Consider the following 21,547-nt stretch of genomic DNA (forward strand, 5'->3'; position numbering starts at 1 on the left):
TGGTGCTCACATTTTTGGCATTATCACCAAAAAAAAAGACCAATTCAAAATCCAACCTGAGGTCTTTCAAGCCAATATGAGGGTATATATAGTGACAGGGAAAATAAGCATACACTTTAACAATAACTGGATCAGTAGCCTTAATTACATACAATAGCAAACTTCTGTCACTTAAAGAAAAAAATCAACTCTTAAAATTAGTCCACTGTTGATACAGTCCCAAAATATTTTGCATGTCAGCAGTCAAGTTTTCAAGATAGGATTTTAAGAAGCAAAGTGTCACTTGATGCGGCAAGTGACACTTTGCTTCTTGAAAATCCTATCTTGAAAACTTGACTGCTGACATGCAAAACATTTTGGGACTGTATCAACAGTGGACCAATGGAGAAATTAAAAGCCAAAATACAGTTGAGTGGATTTTTCCTTTGACACATTTATAAAAAAATAAATATTCTTTCAATTTCATAAACAGCCAAATGTTCTTGACCAATCTTTTTTAATCAAAGTATCACACTTAGCCCAACTAGAAGATAGGAAATGTGTATAATCTTTTGTAGATTTTTGCTGAAATCCACCCATACAAATGTAAGAGGCAAAGTATACAACATCTTAGGGAAGAAAATCCCACATCCGTTACACTATCCATCGTAACAGGATTGTCATAGTCATTAACCCCCCCCCTCAATACAGAATTCAATACCAGCAAAAGAAACAGAACAATAAACACCAAAAGAGAAATAAATTATGGATAACTTATTTTCTGTAAATAAATTCTGTACATTTTTTACTTTATATAAAAGCTTTTTGCAATTTCAGAAACCTTTAATAATAACAGCACTCTCAAGCTCCTGCCCTAATTTGACCAATAGATGGCACCAAAGGAACACATTTGATAGGATCAACGATAGAGTGATCAACTATAGAGCAATAAGGATCGTAACTCTTTTAGTAAACAGAAGCAGTACTCTTAATGTGGTGGGAGAGGTATTTTTTGGAATGGCTTAATGCATTAGGATTCATAGATAGCTTTTTACATACTGGGAGGCTGATAAGGCAAGGTGACTAGAGTGCTGCATCAAAATATCTCCCCCCTCTCTCAAATGCAATCACTGTTGTGATCGTGACAGGAGGCTAGGCAAAAAGGATAGCATGAATATACACTATAGCACCATTTCAAATTTGTTCCAACACCATAGCACCATTCTTGCTCTTCAGTCAGACTAACACAAGACAATCATCCAAAGAGGTGATGAAAACCAGGTAGCAGAAAGCAGCATCTTCACTTGCCATTCTCGGCTTAAGCACAACATGTTTTGCTTGTCGTGGCATAACAAGTCGTGTTGGTTGGAAGGGCTAGTGCAAGCCTTGGGTAAAGCACCAGCCAAAACAGATACAAAAGCGTGTGGCTCAGATGCAAAGTTGTTGTATCAAAAGACGTAATTTAAATTCCCACTGCCATGCATCTTTGGACAATCCTGTGTTGTTGCGGTGCTTCAACTCTGAAACAAAGCCAAATTTACTGTGACTCTCTTTTGATGACTAGAACATATACAATCCAATGTCACTGCTGAGAATCCATGCAGTTGTTTTTACAGCGGAACCATCACTTCACTATGGCAAACGGTGCGCTCGCTCATGTCTTTGTCATCTAGCATGTGGAGTCAGTGATTCAGGGCAGTCCATCCAAGCGATGATTTTTGATAGAATGTGAGAGTCGAAGCTGAAAGAGACGCATCCTCAGTATATTGGCAGGGGTCGAGTTGTCCCTTAAAGTTTTTACTGGGGACATAAGGGTCTTGAGTGCTATAGCAAAAAGTGGTTGTTCCTGCTCAGCTTGAGAATCTTCCCCAGTCTCTGCTTGGTGGTGGCCATACCTTTCTTAGGACGTTTTCCTGAGAAGAAACATTGCACAGAGATCAATAACAAAAGGAGGAGAGAGAAGAAGAATGCTACACTCATTTCAACTACTATAGATTAACTAGGTCAAATAAAAATATGGAGTCAAACCTTTAGTCGCTTGATTACTGATGGGTGGGGTGTTTGGGGCGGACCTCTTGGAGGGGTGCAGGGGGGGTGACAGATTGGTCTCACAGTACTGATAGTCAGTCCCTGGGCTGGGGTCCAGGCAGAGGGGGCTAGAGGCAGCCCGAGAGGGGCTCTGGTCCCCCCAGGCCTCGCTGCTGTTACTCCCACTGCTCTGACTGTCCATGAAGTTCTTGTTCTCCTGGATCCTCTGGCTGAGTTCAGCTCGACACTCCTTACGCACATGCTGCTGGGCCCTCCGCTCATCCTAAAGGACAGGGAGACATTGTTACTTTACATTAGATCCCAACTTGTTACCTAGAGAGGAAGATTAGTCATTCCAATACAGAGTGAGTGATTCTGATGTCCTCTCAAAATAGAGACGTCAGTCTTTAGAGGTGTCGGCATCAGCATGTGCAGTCATGACCCATTCAACCTTGGCTATTGTCATTACCTGAAGGCTCAGTGTGGAGTTGCTGTCTGAATCCTGGCTCTCCTCCCCTGACGCAGGCTCTCTTTCACCTACAGGACAACCACAGGGAAAGTTTACTTCATCTGAAATGGATTGAATTAGGTCCTTAGTCAAATTGAGATCTTGATGTTTATAAGAATTTCAGGACTGTAGCGCACCACGGTCAGGGGAGCGATGGGCTGGGCTGGACCACCAGGGCTCCTGGGCAGTGCTACTCTCCTCTGGTCGCTGAGGGTACAGCAGCCCTGCCATGGACAGCATGCCCTCAACAGCCTCCTCTTCTGTGGTTGGCGAGGTAGGATGTTCTCTACAAAGGCCAGCAAGTAAAGGAACAACTTCATTTAATTTCTTAACTCAACTGGATAATGAATGATTCATGCATGACTCCTCAGCCACTGTGGCTAATGTAATACTAATGTCCCCCCATTGGATTCCTATTGCATTGAATTGCATTACATACAGAATGCGTAGAACAAGAAGGCCATTTGGTCCACTTATCCATGCGTCCCCGTACCCTTCGAGTGGTTTGTGGTGGTGGCTGAGGGCCTGGCTGGCCTGCTGCAGGTCCGTCACACTGCCTGTGCCTCGCTCCGTCCTGCACAGCTCCTTATCCTCTTCATCTGAGCTCCCTGAATCCTTCCCAGAGTCCCTTTTCTGCACAAGGTCACACAGATGTGTCAGCCTTTAGAACTTAAAAACTCTTCCTCTGTGTGAAGGAGAGACTGGGCCCTTTGGGGAGGAAGTGCGATTAGTTACCTGTGTAGAGCAACGCTCTTCGGACTCAGAGTCTGAGATGTCGGAGTACACCGCAGTTCCTTTCCTCAGATCGGAATTCACTCTTTCGAAAAACTCTGAGGAAAAAAAGAGAAGGATGAATTACATATCTCTGCAATGGAATTTTAACTTTTCATTTGAATTCTCTGGCATTCAAAGATGAGCCTACCTAAACCGTTGATTGACAGCCGGTGACTTGACCAGTTAGACTCACTGCTGAGAGAGCTCGGTATCTCCCCTCTCGCTAGGTCTCTGTGCTGTTCCTGCATGGTGTCATTGACTTCTGTTTTCACCAGGACCCCTCCCAACTGGTGGCCACCAGTCCTCTCACCTTCCCACACCGGACTATTCTTCACCTTGGTGTGACAACGCTCATCTCTGTGCACACATACACACACTAGTAAGAAGGGGAGAAAAAGCCTGGAGGCAAACAACAGAATTTGGCACTGAAAGCCATTTTACCTAATTTTATTTAGGCTAAATTTTGATGAAAGTGGTGAGTTGAAACATGTAAAGATTGCATAGTGCAGGTGGTCCATCCGAACATGTTTAGGCTGTACAACACCAGCTCTGTGTTGTAACATGTAAAGATCGCAGCCAGTAATGTGAGCATTATCAAAGCCAACCAGAGGTGTTGGATGGTGAGTAGAGTGAGTCACTGCTCTACCTGTTGGGAGGTGATGCATGACTCAGGACTTAGCGTGCGAGCAGAGAGATGCCGGCTGGCAGAGGAACCATTAACCCAGGCTCCAGATCCTTGGCTCCTTCCCTGAAAAGGTCACAGGCAACCGGGGGCCAAGGGTCCCAGGGAGGGGGTGGGGTTCTTCTGGCTCACCTGATAATCCGGCCGTGGCACATCACCAGACGTAGGTTGTTGTCCAGGCTCCGCTCCACAGCTGCAGCAGATGCCACAGATGCCTTGTTGAACTTGGCCGTCACCGTGGAGCTGAACGGGGCATCCTGCGAAAAGAGCATAGAGATTTACTTTAACAAAAGTTGATAATTAACCTAGCCTCAGTGTAGGAGTTGCACATTGGGTTAGACCAAAGCAGCATGGGGGAGATGGTAGTGTGTCAGTACCCTCACCTCCTCAAAGGGTCCCACTTCCAGCCTCTTGAGCACCTGTCGCGTGTGCAGCTCCAGGATCTCCAGGTTGGAGGGCGTCTTGGGCGCGTGGTGATGATGGTGGTGGTGCCGTAGCCGTCTGGCAGTCCTGCGAGCATGATGGCTAGCCCGGTCCAGAGTCGACCGCGTCAGCGGGCATCCTCCACTTCCCTGAGATTTCATTGGCTTGCTACCTCCAGCACCACTCTGCTGCTCCTCCTGTGGTTAAGAAGAGATACTAGTCAGTACAGAACCAGAACGCTGCAATAACCAGCTTGAAAGAAACACAGTGCCTTTGACCTGGTACTTAGAAAAGAGAAAAATGGAAATAAAAAAAGAATGAGGGACAGCCTTTTACTCGGAACACAAATTGTTTAGAACCAGCTCCAAGTCGTCACATAACAGCTTGTGGCCCTCTCTCCCAGCCCCGTCACAAGGCCTTACCTCCAGGTAGCGGATTTCCTTTGTGAGTTCTTTAATTAGACGGTTGGGTCTGATATGGTCCGGGACCTCGCTGGCCGGCTCTGTGACCTGAGGAGAGGCAGAGAGCGTTGGGACAATGAGGGCTCGTACAGTCTGTCTGCAGATGGTGGTTACAGTTTCCCAGCCTGGTCTTAGTCATACCACCACATTGGATACAACCTGCCCACTATTGACCTTTATAGAAGGATCCTAATGTAGATGACATTAGAATGTATATAATGTGACCAAACATCCTATTCTGTAGTCAGATGTTACACGCACAAAAGAAGCTGATTTGGCGTCTACAATAAGGTTTCCTGTAGTATCTTACCTCTCGCTTCAGCCAGTTCTTCAGTGCAGTAATCAAGGCTTTCACTCCTTCTGTCAAGTAGGCTGGGGGCTGGCAGTTATCCTCTCGTAACTCTGAGAAGCCAGGAATCATATGAGAAGGATGTCAAAAAAAAGTGCAGAAAGTTACCAAAAGGGGACATCACCGACACAGCAACAAACTCTTCCTCCAAGTTGTATTTCTCTCACCCTTTAGAGTCTCTAGTAGATTCTTTGCCACATACCAGCAGATGGCCTCAAAGTAAGGGAATTTAAATAGGTCAGGAGTCTTCAACCGCCGCTCCATCTCATAACACCTGTAGTTGAGGAACCGACGTCAAACACACACACACACACACACACACACACAACGCTGAGAGCCATCACAGTGAAACCACCACTTCCATGCTGGCCATTAAAAAGAGCAGAAGGTAAGAGCGGTGTATTTAGCCACTCATTTCAATGTTATTGCTCTACAAAAGTAAAGAAAGGCAACAGAATGAGCAGAGGACAGAGGGTTTTCCGGGTGCTCACCTAAGCTGCATGCCTATGTTGAGATTGTGGAGGAAGTTCCCTCCGAACGCCATGCAGTCCTGAGAGGTGAGAACAGCATGGATCCATCCTGGGGAACACAGAGGAGGATAGACCACATCAACAGCTGAACCACAGATGTGGAGCAAAAGGCTAGTAGCAGGCAGAAGACAAACATGCAATAAATCCAACATTTCATTTGGGATTCTTGTTCTCCAGCTGTGTTTTAGCCACATCAAAGGGTTTAAGAAATGGTTGAAAAACCTTCCACGTTGCAGCAGCGCATCCACAGAGGCGTGACGATGCTGGGCTGGGAGGCCCTAAACATTATAAATGCCCGGCCATGGAGGGTACACCGAGAGCTGCTGTGGCCCCAGCAGAGAGAGGACTGGAGCCACTCAAGTGATTATATGGATGGCTGATAACGGTTGGGGTCCTCTCTCATCCGCTGCCTGTCTGCTACATATCAGCCATCAAGAGCCCAACCGTGTGACCTTCCCTACCAGGGGCCTTTGGCTTCCCGCAATAAACCATTTCAGAAATTGTATTTATGGTACAGCAGGGGGCCTGTGAATGCAGTTCATGAAATCATAATTTGTACATTCATCCAAAAGCAGGTGGGCCCATGCTGGTGGATCATTGTGCCACAGTTAAAATGATCAAATACTCTTTACTAAAAATTTAACATTCATTTTTGACATCAGGAAATAGATACAGATTTGTTGTATTTGTACAATGACATTTTCCTCTGGGGAATGGTGGTTTAATGTGTTTATGTACTGAGGACCTGTGTGTGTGTGTGTGTGTGTGTGTGTGTGTGTGTGTGTGTGTGTGTGTGTGTGTGTGTGTGTGTGTGTGTGTAACCCAATATGGAACTGGGCCAGGGCTCTCTCCCAGCAGGGAGCCACTAAGAATCTCACGCTCTCAGTGTCTGCTAGCATCATCAGTCCAGAGAACTTTCACATCCCCAGCAATCCAACTGGGAAAAGCAGCCTTGTGGGAAGCTGTGTTGTTTCCCTCAAGTCAAAAAAGTGTCACTATAAATAACTTGGAAATCTGCTTCTCCACCCTGTGGCTAGAGAAACTGGATCAAATAATTAAATATTCCCTTTTACATGATGTGCATCAATTAATTTTGGCGTGTCATCACCTATTTGACTTGCCATGTAGTCGAAGGACCATATATATATGATGTAGGGAAGTTCTGTGAACAACAGTGGGCGTCATGTGGTGCTGTTGTCCTCTGTGACAGAGGAGGTCCACTCAGGCCCTTCAGAGTGCACAGTGGAAGACACAAATAACACAGGTCTTCCTGTGAGGCGCTATATCAAAGGCTAGCTGCTCCGCTCAGTGCTAAATGGAAAAGCAGCTTTACGGCTCATGTTTTTGAATGCCCTTGTGTCTGCAGCAGAGCTTTGGAAATATAGTGCTGTACACGAGGAATGTTGCAACAGTAGAGCAACTTAAACCCTTTGAACTCAGACAAGTTCCTTTAAAAAATAAAAAACCTGACTTTGTCCTGTGGTGGAAAAGGAGACTGCTGCTTCTCGTAGCTTCTCCTAACCTGTTGGGATGAGGACAGTGGTTCCCTGCGGCACCACACACTTGTAGCACTTGTCCACCTTGTCACCGAAGAACACCTCGCTCTGGTTGGGGGAGGAACTCCACGCCTCGTATAGTGCAAGATTAGCCTGTGTTGGCTTGATCAAGTAGAAGATCTTCTCTCCCTTCAGGACAGAGGAAAAAAAAATAGAATATATATATATATTTATATATATATTTTTTTAAATCAGGAGAACATTATTCCAGTGCAATGGAATTATTAATAATACAAAACAATTTACAGAAGTGCATCTGGAGGGGGAGATTTTTGGAGGAAGGCAAATTAACAAGACCCAGCATGTAGTCAGTGGTGCTACAATAAAACACTTGAGGGGTGACAAACCTCAGGAGAAGCATGAGGATATTCAAGCTGGGCTGTCAGACTACATAGTCAACGCAAAACGCCCTGAAGAAGACTATAAACAACTCTGGTGCCTAACCCTAGCACATTTTACAGAAGGCATACACTGCTGTCTGTGAAGATATAAATCATGCTGAGCATAGCAATTCCCCAGCTTACCCAGAGTACGTGGTACCACACGGATGTGCCTCCAAAGTCTATGTGGAAGTCTGTGTAGCTGTCCTTCACCCCCATCAGGCAGTACTTCTGGACAAAAGGCTTGGGGAAGAAGGAGTCATCTGGCCAGTAGTTCTCAACCCAGGACATCTTCTGAGCGATATCAGGCACCACCACCAGCTCTGCCATCCTGAGAGGATATAAAGGAGCATTTAGGGAAGTTCTACCAGTAAGGCCGAGTCGTTTTTAACGCTACTCATCTTTCAATACACCTATTACAGCGCTCTAATAAGGCAGTATTGTTCGTCACGTTACACAGCTTCATATCTACCCATCACTGTTCACCAAATTAACCAGGCATTTACCAAGAAAATTAATTTAATATAACAAATTTCTCCCCACCTCTTTGCCAATTTAGAGTAGTTTATTCTACCAGCTGTGCTGCTTCTCTGTGTAGCCCACGCAGCACAGTAGGAAGGAAACCGCACAAAATGGACTATAATGTTGGGGATAAAGTTCGGAATTACACAATTTCATGTGTACAACATCTAAAGACCTGCATCACTATACTGAGAGGTTTGTCGTTTTTAAAATGATATATTTTGGTGTTTTTTGAGCCTTAGTTCCTGTTTTCCCGTGACTCCCATACCGCAGAACAAGCAATGAGGAAGTCTATTGCCGGTGGGGTAATAATAATAATACGTGTCTGGACCCTTCTATAATATATATCTCTTTCCATTTACATAACAAATAGGATCATTCTAAATGGTGAAAATTCAGTGAATCCTAAAAATACGTAAGTGAATCCAAATTATACAATGATCAAAGCAGTAGCAGGGTATACGTGTTAATAGCAAAAAGTAACCAATACTTACTTGGTGTCTGAAAACTCCAGACTGATCACGTTCAGCACCTTTGGCCGATAAGGTTTGTAGTAATACTTGACAAACTCTCGAAGCTTCATTTTGCTGTCTGCCTGTCTGGCAACATCAATAACATCCACGATTTTGTCACCACCTGCAAGAAAGTAATGCTTCAGCTTAGAATATGGTTTCTGTGATGCAGAAAGTAGTCTGGAGGAAGTTCAAGATGGGATGGGACAGGCATTAACACTTGTAGAATGTAGTATGTTAAGTAAGGACAGGTGCCAGGTGGATTTGATATGATATTACAGCATCGCCCCATTACTGCACAGTACTACTGACCAATACATGCTAAACCTAGCTTCTAAAAATACTTTAATATATTGAAATTTACCAGGGATACTCACAGGTCCAATCCACCACCCTCACCCCAGCCCAGACAGAGGGCCAGCCAGAGACAGACTACAGTTCCCATGCGCAGATGTCCAATGATGGAGGGCGCAAGGAGTGAAGCTTGCTGACATTTTCAGAATCCCCATAATACACCTGATGGACACCTCAGTGCTGCTGCAGCCTGCCCACTGGAGGAAGTGCATTGAAACATTCAAGGCAATCTCTCCGCATCCCATTACTGTCCTTCCATTGATGGAAGCTGGAGGAGCCTAGTAAGGGTTGGCTAATGTCTTTCATGTGTGTCGATAACGCCACCTGTGTACAGCTGGCTAACTGCAAATAAATAAAAAATGGCGGGGGGGTGTTGTGAACAGACCTGCAGTTAACACAGGGCATGACAGGACAGCTGGTGGCTGTGCAAGGACAGCCCTGTTTGGCCCCGCTGGCCACCACCTGATGAAAGGGAACAGCTGGAGGCAGAGCAGCCTCACGTACAGAGAACAGCCAGAGGAGCACTAGTGTACAGATGGGAAGGGGAGCTGCCTGGGCGTAGAACCACCAACGACAAGTTGGGGCAAAAAAAAATCTCTCCAGCCACCAATGTCCTGGGCGAATATTTATGGTCCTCATTTTTAGCAATTATCTTTCCATCCAGTGACACAGTCAGGGACGAGGAGCACAGGTCTCCTGGAGAATAGACAGGGCGGTGCTGGTCCCAGGTCTGAGGTACTTGGAAAGTGTGATGTTAAAACCATGCTCCAAAAGGACAAAAGACACTTTACAACAGGTTTGCCATTAAGGGTAAATGGAGAGACGGCCATGGAAAAAACATATCGTTCAATACAATTAACTTACAGGTCCCTACTGAGCCAAGCAGGCAGAGTGCCAACTGAGGTGAATGGATGAGCTTGGGCAGCAGGCCTGTGGTGAATGCTTGGTTAAGCACGGGGCATTTAAACATTGTGAATATGAACAATGTTAAAGAATATTTTCCAACTAATAAACCCCCAAAAGAGACCCACACATGAATACATTAAACCATTTGACGGTCATTGTCAGGCTGACACCTCAACCTAGACTGATAACTCCACAGGCTTATGCCTAATCCAAGGAGCTTTCAGGAGTCCAAGAGCCATGAAAACCACAACATATCACTGTGAGAATGGAAGACTGTTCTTCTGCCAGTGACAAATAATATGCTGCTCAGAAACAGAGGAGTGGGCAGAATGTCTCTGACACACATCTCTGACACAGATGTGAGATCGAATTTGGAGCCCGAGTTCCCAAAAAGGAAGACCATACCATTAATCTTTTCTAATATCTACAGTTCTAATATCACACCATGACTGTGGGCATGAAAGAAAAAAACCCAGACGCACAATAAATCCCATGCTAAGAAAAACAATGGCCAGTGCTTCACTTTTAGTAGTCTTCTGGTTATGGTAATATGATACACTGGTCACAGGGACAAATTCTCAGGTTAGCAGCAATAGTGAGATGGTTTTTGTCTCCACTCTTTCTGTTTGTGTAGACAGAAGGAGCAGAGTGAACGTAATTTGAACCTAAAAGAAACTTAGCCGGAGATAAACCTGAGATGTCTGATAATGTACCGGGGATGTAAGGGGATCTCATAAGTACCAGACTCTCAATAGTGGAGAGAGGTGATAAACCACGGGGCTCCGTAAACTAAGCCACTTTTAGCGACACACTTATTTCATTATTGGTGGATTAATGTAACATGTAAAAAGGTGGACCCAGTGAACCTCTCAGCTCTGTGAACTGAGATGGTCCCGAGGCGCATTAAGTTCCAGTAATGTACAGACACGTTACACGGCAAGCACTTAGGATTAATATTTAACCCTCGACAAGATGCTCAGCTAGCATCTCATTAACAAACACGTTTGATTAAACATCCCACTCAGCAGTAAACGATCCAGAAATGTCTCGAGAGCTGGTGTACATAGAAACAGAACATTAGCACACTGAAACAATTCTTTTGAAAATGGGTCTGTTTAGAAAATAAGTATGTCACAGTAAAATGTACACAAAGAAAACAAAGGCACCAAAACAGCACACTTGGTGAGAGAGGGCTCCATTTTAACAAACCTAATGTAATGGTAAATCTTTGTGCTGGTGGTAGCGTTGCAGGTTCTGGGGTGTATCAGAAATATTTGAGCTATTTTCACAGCGGGAATTATGGGCGCAATAGCTGGCGGTGGCAAAAAAAGGGCTGGGTTTTGATGAATAAATTAGTTGCAGGTGTGTCGAGGCTTGGCCCTTCACTGGCCAATGAGAACATGCTTCATGGCCAAATATGTGGTTGCTTCAAGTTGTGTATTTAAGGTATTTTTATATCAACTACAAATCGAATGTTAGTCCGTAATAAATAGCCTACAGAAACAAAATACCGGCCTATCCCATATTAGATAATTATGTTGAACATGGTTGCAATCCACATTGTTCTAAGTAAGGTAATCGCATGGCTTCAATAAAAAAAAATATATATATTTTAAAACATACTGCATTCAAACTGATATAGGCCTACTGTAAATTGCCTTGTCTGAGCTATGCCAAACATTACACAAGATTAAATAAGACCTAAAATGACAGTGAATGATTCTAATAAAACAACGTGTTTTAAGTAGGCTGTGTCTAAATACAGTTACAGGCACCATAATTGCTCCCCGTGGGCATATAATATTATGACAACGTAGACTATGGATAGTTTTACCCATATCTACACTTTTAAAAAGAACTGGAAACAGATCCAATATAAAGATAAAAGGGGTGGGGGGTGTCACTTTACTGCACCCAAATATAATGTTTTATAAACATCATGGAACCATGTTAGAGATCATTTTCGCACCTCTCCAAACATAGCAGACAGCTTCTAAAATGCATTGCATGCGAGCCATGCATTCTAACAAAGCCATGGACAGTGAATCCTTCTAATAAGTTTGGTTTTTAATCCAATTAAACTAAAACAAGCGATATGTTGTTTTTTTTTAAACGGCAACTATATTTCTAAATAGGATGGGGTCAGAATCATGAGATCAAGAATTGCATCTCTCGTTCCATGAAAAGGCACACGTAGGCCCAAGGTCAAGAGTTTTTGGCAGGAGTAGCCTATAATGTTTGTCCTATCCATTGAAGATATACCTAGGCTACTATTTAATAAACTATAAAATAGCCTAACCCTACAACAGGCCAAGTTATAACAAACATGTAGCCTATCTAGTGTTCTACATTAAATTGGCTTCAACATGGAAGTCTTAGGCTAGACTAGGGGTATTCAACTCTTACCCAAGGAGGTCCGCACTACTGCTGGTTTTCAATAACTAATTGCACCCACCTGGTATTCCAGGTCTAAATCACTGGACATGGCTTCGAGGTCCAGAGTTGAGTATGAGGGCGTCTCCCGAGTGCCGCAACGGTCTAAGGCACGGCATTGCAGTGCTAGAGGGGTCACTGCTAGAGGGGCCGCGACCGGGAGACCCATGAGGCGGCGCTCAATTGGCCCAGCTTCGTCCGGGTTATGGGAGGGTTTGGCCAGCCGGGATTCCTTGTCCCATCTCACTCTAGTGACTCCTGTGACGGGCCGGGAGCATGCATGCTGACACGGTCACTGTACGGTGTTTCCTCCGAGACATTGGTACGGCTGGCTTCTGCGTTAAGCGAGCAGAGTGTCAAAAAGTAGCGTGCTTGGTGGGGTCGTGTTTCGGCGCATGGGTCTCGATCTTTGCAGTGATGGAACAAGACTAACTACCAATTGGATATCACAAAATTGGGGAGAAAAAAAAAAAAAAATTTTATACCTTTGAGTGCTTTTCGTAAATGCATGTTCAAACCACTATGCCAACCATCACAGTTGATATGGACAGTAGTACCTTTGCCACGTGAAAGGTAAACAAACAGGCAAATATAGCCTACATGCGGATCCAGAACCATGGACAGTGATAGGAATTCCCGCGATTTTACAGAAATCCAACAAAGGAAATTTGAAGAGGCATTTTTTGATAGCAGTCTTTTTAAAATGACTTGATGATCCTAAACAGGCTTCCTACAGTCACTGTCACCTTTAATGCAGAGTCCATACATTTCATAGAAGATGGAGAAAAATAAATAAAAAAGGGGGATTTCATTAACTCTTTTGCTGATTGTGATATTTTCAATAAGCCTACTGTGTGCGCCTCCGCTGATAAATTCAATGCCATCAGCAAATCGCTTTACTGCTAAGACCAGCTTTTGGTCGGTGTTAAATATCTCTAGTTGCACTGGCTGAAATTGGCATATAGGTGCATGTTTTTTTAAGGACACACTTCAGATTTCAACACCACCTACCTTAGTGCAAGGCAGCTAATGGTAGACAGGTAAATTAACAACCCTTGCACAAAGGTTGGAAAAAAGCAGAGCGCTGGGTTTTACAAGTAAAAATTGCCAATGAGTGTGCGTTTCACACGAGCGCTGCCTTAACGCCAATCGAAAAGTGTCCAGAAAGCAGTCTATTTTTCAAATGTTCTCCTCTTACCAACGTACTCCTTCACATCCCTTACAGAGAAGCTGGAGGGGGGCAGCTTGAGACCAAGTCCATCCAGTTTGGGAACGGTGATGGGGTAGCGGAAGCCCTGCTTCTCCAGGTACTTCTGTGTTACCTGATGGCCCTGCATCTGTACCATGATTTCATCCGCACTGCAACAAAGGAAAGAGGGGCATTTATATTACATTATTGGCCATCTACCTCGACTAATTCTACAAGATCGTGGCTCCTTCAGTACCTGGGAAAGGTCCTGTTCTGCAGCTCTCCTACAAACACAGAGGTCCCTGCTTGCACCGGCCTGCTGCCATCGTCAGGCTCTGTGTAGTCATGCCGGTGCCAGTTGTTACGTTTTTTCACTGGGAAGACAAGACAGTGAGTTGTAAAACTCCTCAATCGTCAGTCAATGATCAAACAGAGAAGATACTACACCAAGTTTGCAGGGGTCTGAGGGACATAGAAGTCTTGCATTATGGATTGTCTCCATAAACCATTTCAGAAGATCATAAAGCCCACATTATCTCCAGCCGAACAAGGGCCATCTTCAATCTCAATTTGATGATTACACCATCATTCAATTACCCTAATGCACCCGCCGTATGCTCTGTGAGGTCAGACGTCTAGTGGAGAGCCAAATATTAAATCAACCGTGCTGGAGTAATACAGAGTGACAGAGTGTGTGGTGGTACTTACTCAAGGAGGGTCCGTGTTGGACATCACATTTGGGACAGTGGTAAACATCGATGTCCACGGCATGGTGCTCTTCCACTTGGACACAGCTGGAGAGGGAAGAGAACATTTTGATATTTAGACTCAGTTTTATGAAATAAGCTGGTTCTCAACACACAACATATCTGTAGTAAATATAGTTTAAATGTAGGGAGTGATCCAACATCACCCTCCAAATAGAATGGTTTACCAAGAAAACCTTTCACAAGGACTAATTCGAGGTAAAAAGGATTGATTTGTTATTGCCCATTTGAATCCATTGTACAGGATGCGAACAGGTGACTGATGTTTCGACTTCAAACTGACGTCTTCCTCAGAGTGACCTGACCATTGCACATAGCTCCTATTTATAGCCTAGTGGCCCATTGAGACAATGTAAAACAATTACAACGATAATAATAAGAGGAAGTGTGTCTCGTTAATCAACAGGCCGTCAAAATGTACATAGGTGATATTTGGGTGTCTGTGAATCCGGAGACAAAACTACTGTTCCTAAATAACTGTTGCAAAATGTAAAATACTACCCCTTCTCATTCAAGAAGGGATCCAGCCAAGTGGTCAACCAACTAGGGTACACATCAACAGCCATCTGTATTAGGCAGGGATTGGGAGGAAAGGAAAGTCTCAAAGTTGCCATCTTTAAACTTGTCAGTGGTTTTAAGCTTTAGGAATGCAGGGAATCCAAATCTAAGAGGGCTTTATCAAAATCACACTTCTTTTCACATACAAAACATCCTGCCATCCTGATCCATTTGTCAAATAACTTCAACAACTTCAACCCCCTCAATGAAGAGTGAGAACTATAAATCTGTGGTAAATCTGGGGTAGCCATTTCAAGCTTCTGCCTCGAACCCTTGGAAACTCTTTTCCACCTGCTCCTCCCTCCTTAATCCTCCACCCCCCCCACCCCCGCGGACGACTTTGTCAATCACTTTGAAAATAAAAGGTTGATGACATCCACTACTCATTCACTCAGCCTATTGAGTCCACTGGTCTCCCTCACACAGAACTATGCTACGCCTTGACCTCTTTCTCCCCTCTCTCTCCAGATGACATCCTACAACTAGTGAGGTCTGGCCAACCTGCCCACTCGACTCATCTGATATCAAAAACTATAGACCTGTCTTTTCTTTCCAAAACACTTGAGCGTGCTGTCTCTGATCAACTGTCTCTTTATCTCTCTCAGAACAATCTTCTTGACCCTTAACTAGGGTTGCACATTTTGGGGAATATTCAGGAGGTGGAAACTATGTGGGAATATAAAAGTATAGTTACGAATTGAACTTTAATTAAATTAGTTGACTCTTCATATGGGATGATTTCACTGAACAACAAATTGGAATATTGAATGATCTCCAATGATCCATCGCATCTCCCAAAAACGTTTTCAACATATCTGCAAAATGATAGTCTAGAAACCAAAGCTTTGGATGTCTTCCGCTCAGGCTTCCATGTCATCTCCCTGGACCTCATCAATGTCCACCTCTTGAACATCAGACTCTTAGGCCTCATCTTCACTGTCACTTTCCAACCTTGAGGATGGTTCGTTTTCAGGCTCAAAAAGTCAAAACATTTGCCCGGATGACCACCAATATTTCAACCATTGTATTGGTCAGCCTGTTGCGTGCGTGTTCCCAAACAAGGGCCAGTTGCGCTCTGAGGCGGCTGATGTTGGTGGGATTTGGAGGATGATTTAGGCAACAGGGGAAAGAGCTTCAGATACACAAAGTCCCTTCCACCAGGTGGCTGATGAGATATGTTGGCACGACTGCCATATTGCATCTCCATCCCAAAGCCCTTGATTGGAAGTGTACTTCGTCAGACTGCCAAGAACCTTGCCCTAATCCAGGCCAAGGTGGAGAGACACGGTAGTGATGACACCATAGGCCTTGTTGATCTCTGCACCAGACAGGATGCTCTTGCCAGCATACCTGGGGTCCAACATGTACGCTGTGGCGTGTATGGACTTTAGGCAGAAGTCTTCACGCCTTTTGATGTATTTAGAACTGCAGTTTCCTCTGCTTGGAACAACAGTGAAGTGGGCAGGGCAGTACGGATTTCTTCTCTCACATCTGCAAGCAGAGTCTGAACATCAGACAGGATGGCATTTTCTCCCTCAATCCGTGCAATGGCTACTGCTATAGGTTTCAGGAGTTTCAAGCTGCTTACCACTCTCTCGCAAAATACATCATCCAGGAGGATCCTCTTGATGGGGCTGTCCATATCGGCCGACTCTGATATGGCCATTTCTTGGAGAGACTCCTTCCCCTCCAGGAGACTGTCAAACATGTTGACAACACCACCCTAACGGGTATTGCTGGGGCAGCTTCAATGTGATGCTCTTATTCTTCTCACTTTGTTTGGTGAGGTAGATTGCTGCTACAACTTGATGACCCTTCACATACCAAACCATTTCCTTGGCTCTCTTGTAGAGTGTATCCATTGTTTTCAGTGACATGATGTCCTTGAGGAGCAGATTCAATGCATGAGCAGCACAGCCAATGGGTGTGATGTGAGGGTAGGCCTCCTCCACTTTAGACCAAGCAGCCTTCATGTTCGCAGCATTGTCGGTCACCAGTGCAAATACCTTCTCTGGTCCAAGGTTATTGATGACTGCCTTCAGCTCATCTGCAATGTAGAGACCGGTGTGTCTGTTGTCCCTTGTGTCTGTGCTCTCGTAGAATACTGGTTGAGGGGTGGAGATGTAGTTAATTATTCCTTGCCTATGAACATTCGACCACCCCATCAGAGATGATTGCAATACATCTGCTTTCTATATGATTTGCTTGACCTTCACTTGAACTCTGTTGAACTCGGTATCCAGCAAATGAGTAGATAAAGCATGTCTGGTTGGAGGGGTGTATGCTGGGCAAAGAACACTCAGAAATCTCTTCCAATACACATTACATGTGAGCATCAGAGGTGAACCAGTTGAATACATGGCTCGAGCAAGACATTCATCAGCATTTCTCTGACTACGTTCCACCATAGAGTTAAAACAACTTCTGATTCCAGGAAGACCATGAGCTGTTGCTATCGATAAGGTGTCTGATTCATCATTTTCACCTCGAATAGAAGTAGAGGGAATTTTGTTGTGGTCGCTTGTTGTGAGCGCTGAGGGAACTTTATGCACTTGGCTAGATGATTCTGCATCTTTGTTGCATTCTTCACACATGATTTGGCACAGTATTTACTAATGTACACAGCTTTTCCTTCTACATTAGCTGCAGTGCAATGTCTCCACACATCAGATAGTGCCGTGGCATTTTCCTGTAAAGATTATAAAAGTATTCAATACAATTCCACGGCTCAGACAGTGTAGTAGTGTGGGCTCAATAGCATCTCATTCGAGTTCAAGATCTTGAGAATCAGCTGTACATGTGATGTAAAAGTGCACTGCGCATGTGATGGAAGAATGCCCTGTGCATGCAGAGGATTGTAATTCCATTGAATTGGAGATAGTTTAACCAAAATATGCCACAAGAACTAGAATTGCCTTGTGTATCCCACAAAAAAACATTTTTTTATGAATTTAAGCAAGATTCCCCAAATTCCAGGGCTTAAATTCCCATTGAAAATTTCAGACGCTTTTGCAACTGGTTGGAAGCATGCATAAAATGAACATTGGGTAACACAGGCAGGCCGCCCGTCCACCCCAAAAAGGTTTCTCATATGACATTGACATGTCACAAAACAAAGCTTTATTCTGTTTATGTCCAACATTCTTTGTACCGTAGAATGCTGAAGTGTGAAAAATATTGACCAGAGTTAGCCTCCTATGCCCTGGGAATGACAGTGGTCCCCCCTCATGGTGTTGTGGTTTAACCTCCTACACAGGCTGATTCGTGGCTCCAGATGTTTGGTCTACTTTGGGACAGTGGTGGAGGGTGGCATCCATTAGGCCACAGAGTGTGGGAACTAGCCCCGCTGGAGCAACAGTTGAGGTGCCCACATCAAAGCGTCCAGCTCTCCCCTTCCGTCAGGCTGGACGGAACACTGGTGTGAGGGGAGGGTGCCACAGGTTAAGGTGGAGAAGAGGACCGGCCAACAGGCTGAAAACAAACATTTTCTGTTCAGTGCCCAGAGGCAGGCCTGGGAGCAGTTCCAGCTGATATCTGCTTTGATCTGAGCGTAATTGCAGGAAACAAGGGAAGCAGTAAACAGAGAGTAGAGGGTCAATTCACTTACACCATGTAGTGTATGCCAACTTAAATTGTCATGTGAATCCATAATAAAATCAGTTGTATTTGTTATGTTCATTACTATGTAGTCCTTGTGAATTATTGTTGTGTGTTCCTTTTGATACACCTTATATGTCCTACGGGAGCCTCCGTACCTGCCTGTGCTAAACAGTTATGTTAGCTCACGAACGTGAGGAGAGTTGAAGCTAGAATACCCGAGCAGCTTATAAAAGAATTTAGCTAGTCTCGTTCATCTACATAGTAGTATTCTCTTGAAAAATCAGAGTTCTTCAAGTTTCCCAGCCATAGTCTGCCTTAACTACATGCCTATGATCGAAAACAATACAAGTGGGCTGCAATTGTTTTCAAATATGTAGCCTATTTGGCTGAAACCTTAGCTTACAGCCCAATACAATTGAAACTACATCTTTAGTCTACTTAGGAAAGATCATAACAATTCCTACAATTCCTTTTCAACAAACGACTGACTCAATTTATCTGCTTATTTTACCAGCATTGCAGCAAGTAGACGCGAGAATAGACTTGATTTCTGATTTGACGAGCTGATGCCGTAGACACACGCAGCCAGTCTATTCTCTCATTCATCATGTGCATTTTAATTCCAGCGTGTAACTGTCCAAAACATTTTTATATAGTACCAGTCAAAAGCTTTGAATCATTCAATGGTTTTTCTTTATTTCTACATCGTAGAATAATCGTGAAGACAAAACTATGAACACATATGGAATCATGTAGTTACCAACAACAACAAAAAAGTGTTAAACAAATCAAAATATATTTTAGATTATTCAAAGTAGCCACCCTTTGCACTCTTGGCATTCTCTCAACCAGCTTCATGAGGTAACCAAGATGGAGTAGCAGTGGGATGTCTGTTTTGATTGTCTTGTCCCCGCCATATATCATTTTTCTTCGTATATATTTTTTAGCTCATTTTCCACCTACGGACTGAACATACTCTCCTGCAACCCACCTCACCCAATGTGGTATGGATCTGCCATTTTTTACACTTTAGAACCAGAACCCCTAGCTACTAGTCAGTTAGCCACTGCTAGTGGTTATCACCGTTAACTTGGACATCTGCCAGCCTCAGCTCGGGCAACTCCTGCCAGCCTGCACAGCTCAATATCAATCCAGAGCATTTCGGACTGCTTTTCTCTACCACATCTCTGGATTCCCACCCCCACATCTGAAACTTTACTCCGGATCCGAATGGCTACTCCTGGCTAACGTCTCTGTCCCCAAGCAAGCACCAGTTAGCCTGGAGCTAGCCTCGAGCTTGGCCCATCTCCCAGCTAGGTGAAGAAATCCATCAGATAATTCCTGGGCTTCAATTACCTCTTTTGCCAATTGGCCTGGACCCCTTGCTGCCGACGCGGAGCCCCACCAATCCATCACGACTGGTCTGCCGACATAACCGTCCGAGGGGGTTTCAACAGGCTCTTCCGTTGCGACGTCCACCTGAGGCCCATCTGCTAGCCCCAGCCTGCTAGCAGTCTGAATCGCCGTGCTTCCAGCCTAGCTACTCACTGGACCCTATGGTCACTCGGCTACACACGCCTCTGCCTAATGTCAATATGCCTTGTCTATTGCGGTTTTGGTTAGTAATTTTTGTCTTATTTCACTGTAGAGCCTCCAGCCCTGCTAAATATGCCTTATCTCATGTTCCACCCCCAAAACATGCGGTGACCGCACCTGGCTTAAATGGTGTCTCTAGAGACAAAACCTCTCTCATTGTCACTCAATGCCTAGGCTTACCTCCACTGTACTCACATCCTACCATACCCTTCCTTGTCTGTACATTATGCCTTGAATCTATTCTTCCGCGCCCAGAAACCTGCTCCTTTTACTCTCTGTTCCGAAAGGACTAGACAACCATTTTTTTTTTACTTTAGCCGTACTCTTATCCTACTCCTCCGTTCTTCTGGTGATGTAGAGGTTAACCCAGGCCCTGCAGCCACCAGCATCACTCCCTTTCCACAGGCGCTCTCATTTGTTGACTTCTGTAACCGTAAAAGCATTGGTTTCATGCATGTTAACATTAGAAGCCTCCTCCCTAAGTTTGTTTTATTCAATGATTTAGCACACGCCAACCCAGATGTACTAGCCGTATCTGAATCCTGGTTTAGGAAGGCCACCAAAACTCCTTAAATTTTCATCGCTACATTTTCGAACAAGATAGAACTGCAATCTACTGCAGAGTTAGCATGCAGAGTTCTGTCATACTATCCAGTTCTGTGACCAAACAATTCAAGCTTCTACTTTAAAAAAAAATACACCTTCCCAGAAATAAATCTTTCACCATTTCTGCTTGTTATAGACCCCCTGAGCCCCCAGCTGTGCCCTTGACACCATATTTGAACTGATCACCACCCATCTATCTTCAGAGTTCATACTATTAGGAGACCTAAACTGGGACATGCTTAACACCCTGGCCGTCCTACAATCTGATGCCTTCAATCTCGCACAAATTATCAAGGAACCTACCAGGTACAACCCTAAATCCAAAACCATGGGCAATCTCTTAAGATATCTCCCTGACCAACTTGCCCTCTAAATACACCTCTGCTGTCTTCAACCAGGATCTCAGCGATCACTGCCTCATTACCTGCGTGCGTTATGGGTCCGCGGTCAAATGACCACCCCTCACCACTGTCAAACACTCCTTAAAACACTTCCGGGTCAGGTCGATGAGAAAGGCCTGCTCGCTTGTATACTGGAAGAATATTGACCTCATCTCATCAGTAGAGGATGTCTGGTTGCTCTTCAAAAGTGCTTTCCTCTCCATCTTAAATAAGCATGCCCCATAAAAAATTTGAACTAAGAACAGATACAGCCCTTGGTTCACCCCAGACTTGACTGCCCTTGACCAGCACAAGAACATCCTGTGGCGTACTGCATTAGCATCAAGTAGCCCCCGCGATATGCATCTTTTCAGGGAAGTCAGGAACCAATATTCTCAGTCAGTTAGGAAACCGAAGGCTAGCAATTCCAAAAAGTTTTGGGACACTAAAGTCC

The 21,547-nt window shown here is 44.5% G+C and overlaps 1 protein-coding gene across 1 annotated transcript in view; it reads right to left on the reverse strand.

The window, feature by feature from the left end:
• Positions 1–310: 310 nt before the first annotated feature.
• The window catches only part of kdm7ab (lysine (K)-specific demethylase 7Ab), a 40,245-nt gene continuing 19,008 nt past the window's right edge, over positions 311–21,547 (reverse strand). The window contains exons 2-20 of the mRNA XM_064951486.1: positions 14,295–14,380; positions 13,843–13,960; positions 13,596–13,756; positions 8,687–8,828; positions 7,815–8,001; positions 7,257–7,419; positions 5,696–5,783; positions 5,372–5,478; positions 5,166–5,257; positions 4,817–4,903; positions 4,355–4,591; positions 4,104–4,228; positions 3,438–3,646; positions 3,251–3,345; positions 3,009–3,148; positions 2,653–2,801; positions 2,477–2,544; positions 2,008–2,290; positions 311–1,892 (exon numbers count right to left, since the gene is read on the reverse strand). Of these exons, the coding sequence (XP_064807558.1) occupies positions 1,804–1,892; positions 2,008–2,290; positions 2,477–2,544; positions 2,653–2,801; positions 3,009–3,148; positions 3,251–3,345; positions 3,438–3,646; positions 4,104–4,228; positions 4,355–4,591; positions 4,817–4,903; positions 5,166–5,257; positions 5,372–5,478; positions 5,696–5,783; positions 7,257–7,419; positions 7,815–8,001; positions 8,687–8,828; positions 13,596–13,756; positions 13,843–13,960; positions 14,295–14,380 (2,626 nt within the window). The 3' untranslated portion in view covers positions 311–1,803. The remainder of the gene's footprint in view (positions 1,893–2,007; positions 2,291–2,476; positions 2,545–2,652; positions 2,802–3,008; positions 3,149–3,250; positions 3,346–3,437; positions 3,647–4,103; positions 4,229–4,354; positions 4,592–4,816; positions 4,904–5,165; positions 5,258–5,371; positions 5,479–5,695; positions 5,784–7,256; positions 7,420–7,814; positions 8,002–8,686; positions 8,829–13,595; positions 13,757–13,842; positions 13,961–14,294; positions 14,381–21,547) is intronic.

Source organism: Oncorhynchus masou, chromosome 31 (genome assembly GCF_036934945.1).
Source record: "Oncorhynchus masou masou isolate Uvic2021 chromosome 31, UVic_Omas_1.1, whole genome shotgun sequence".
Taxonomy (NCBI): domain Eukaryota; kingdom Metazoa; phylum Chordata; class Actinopteri; order Salmoniformes; family Salmonidae; genus Oncorhynchus; species Oncorhynchus masou.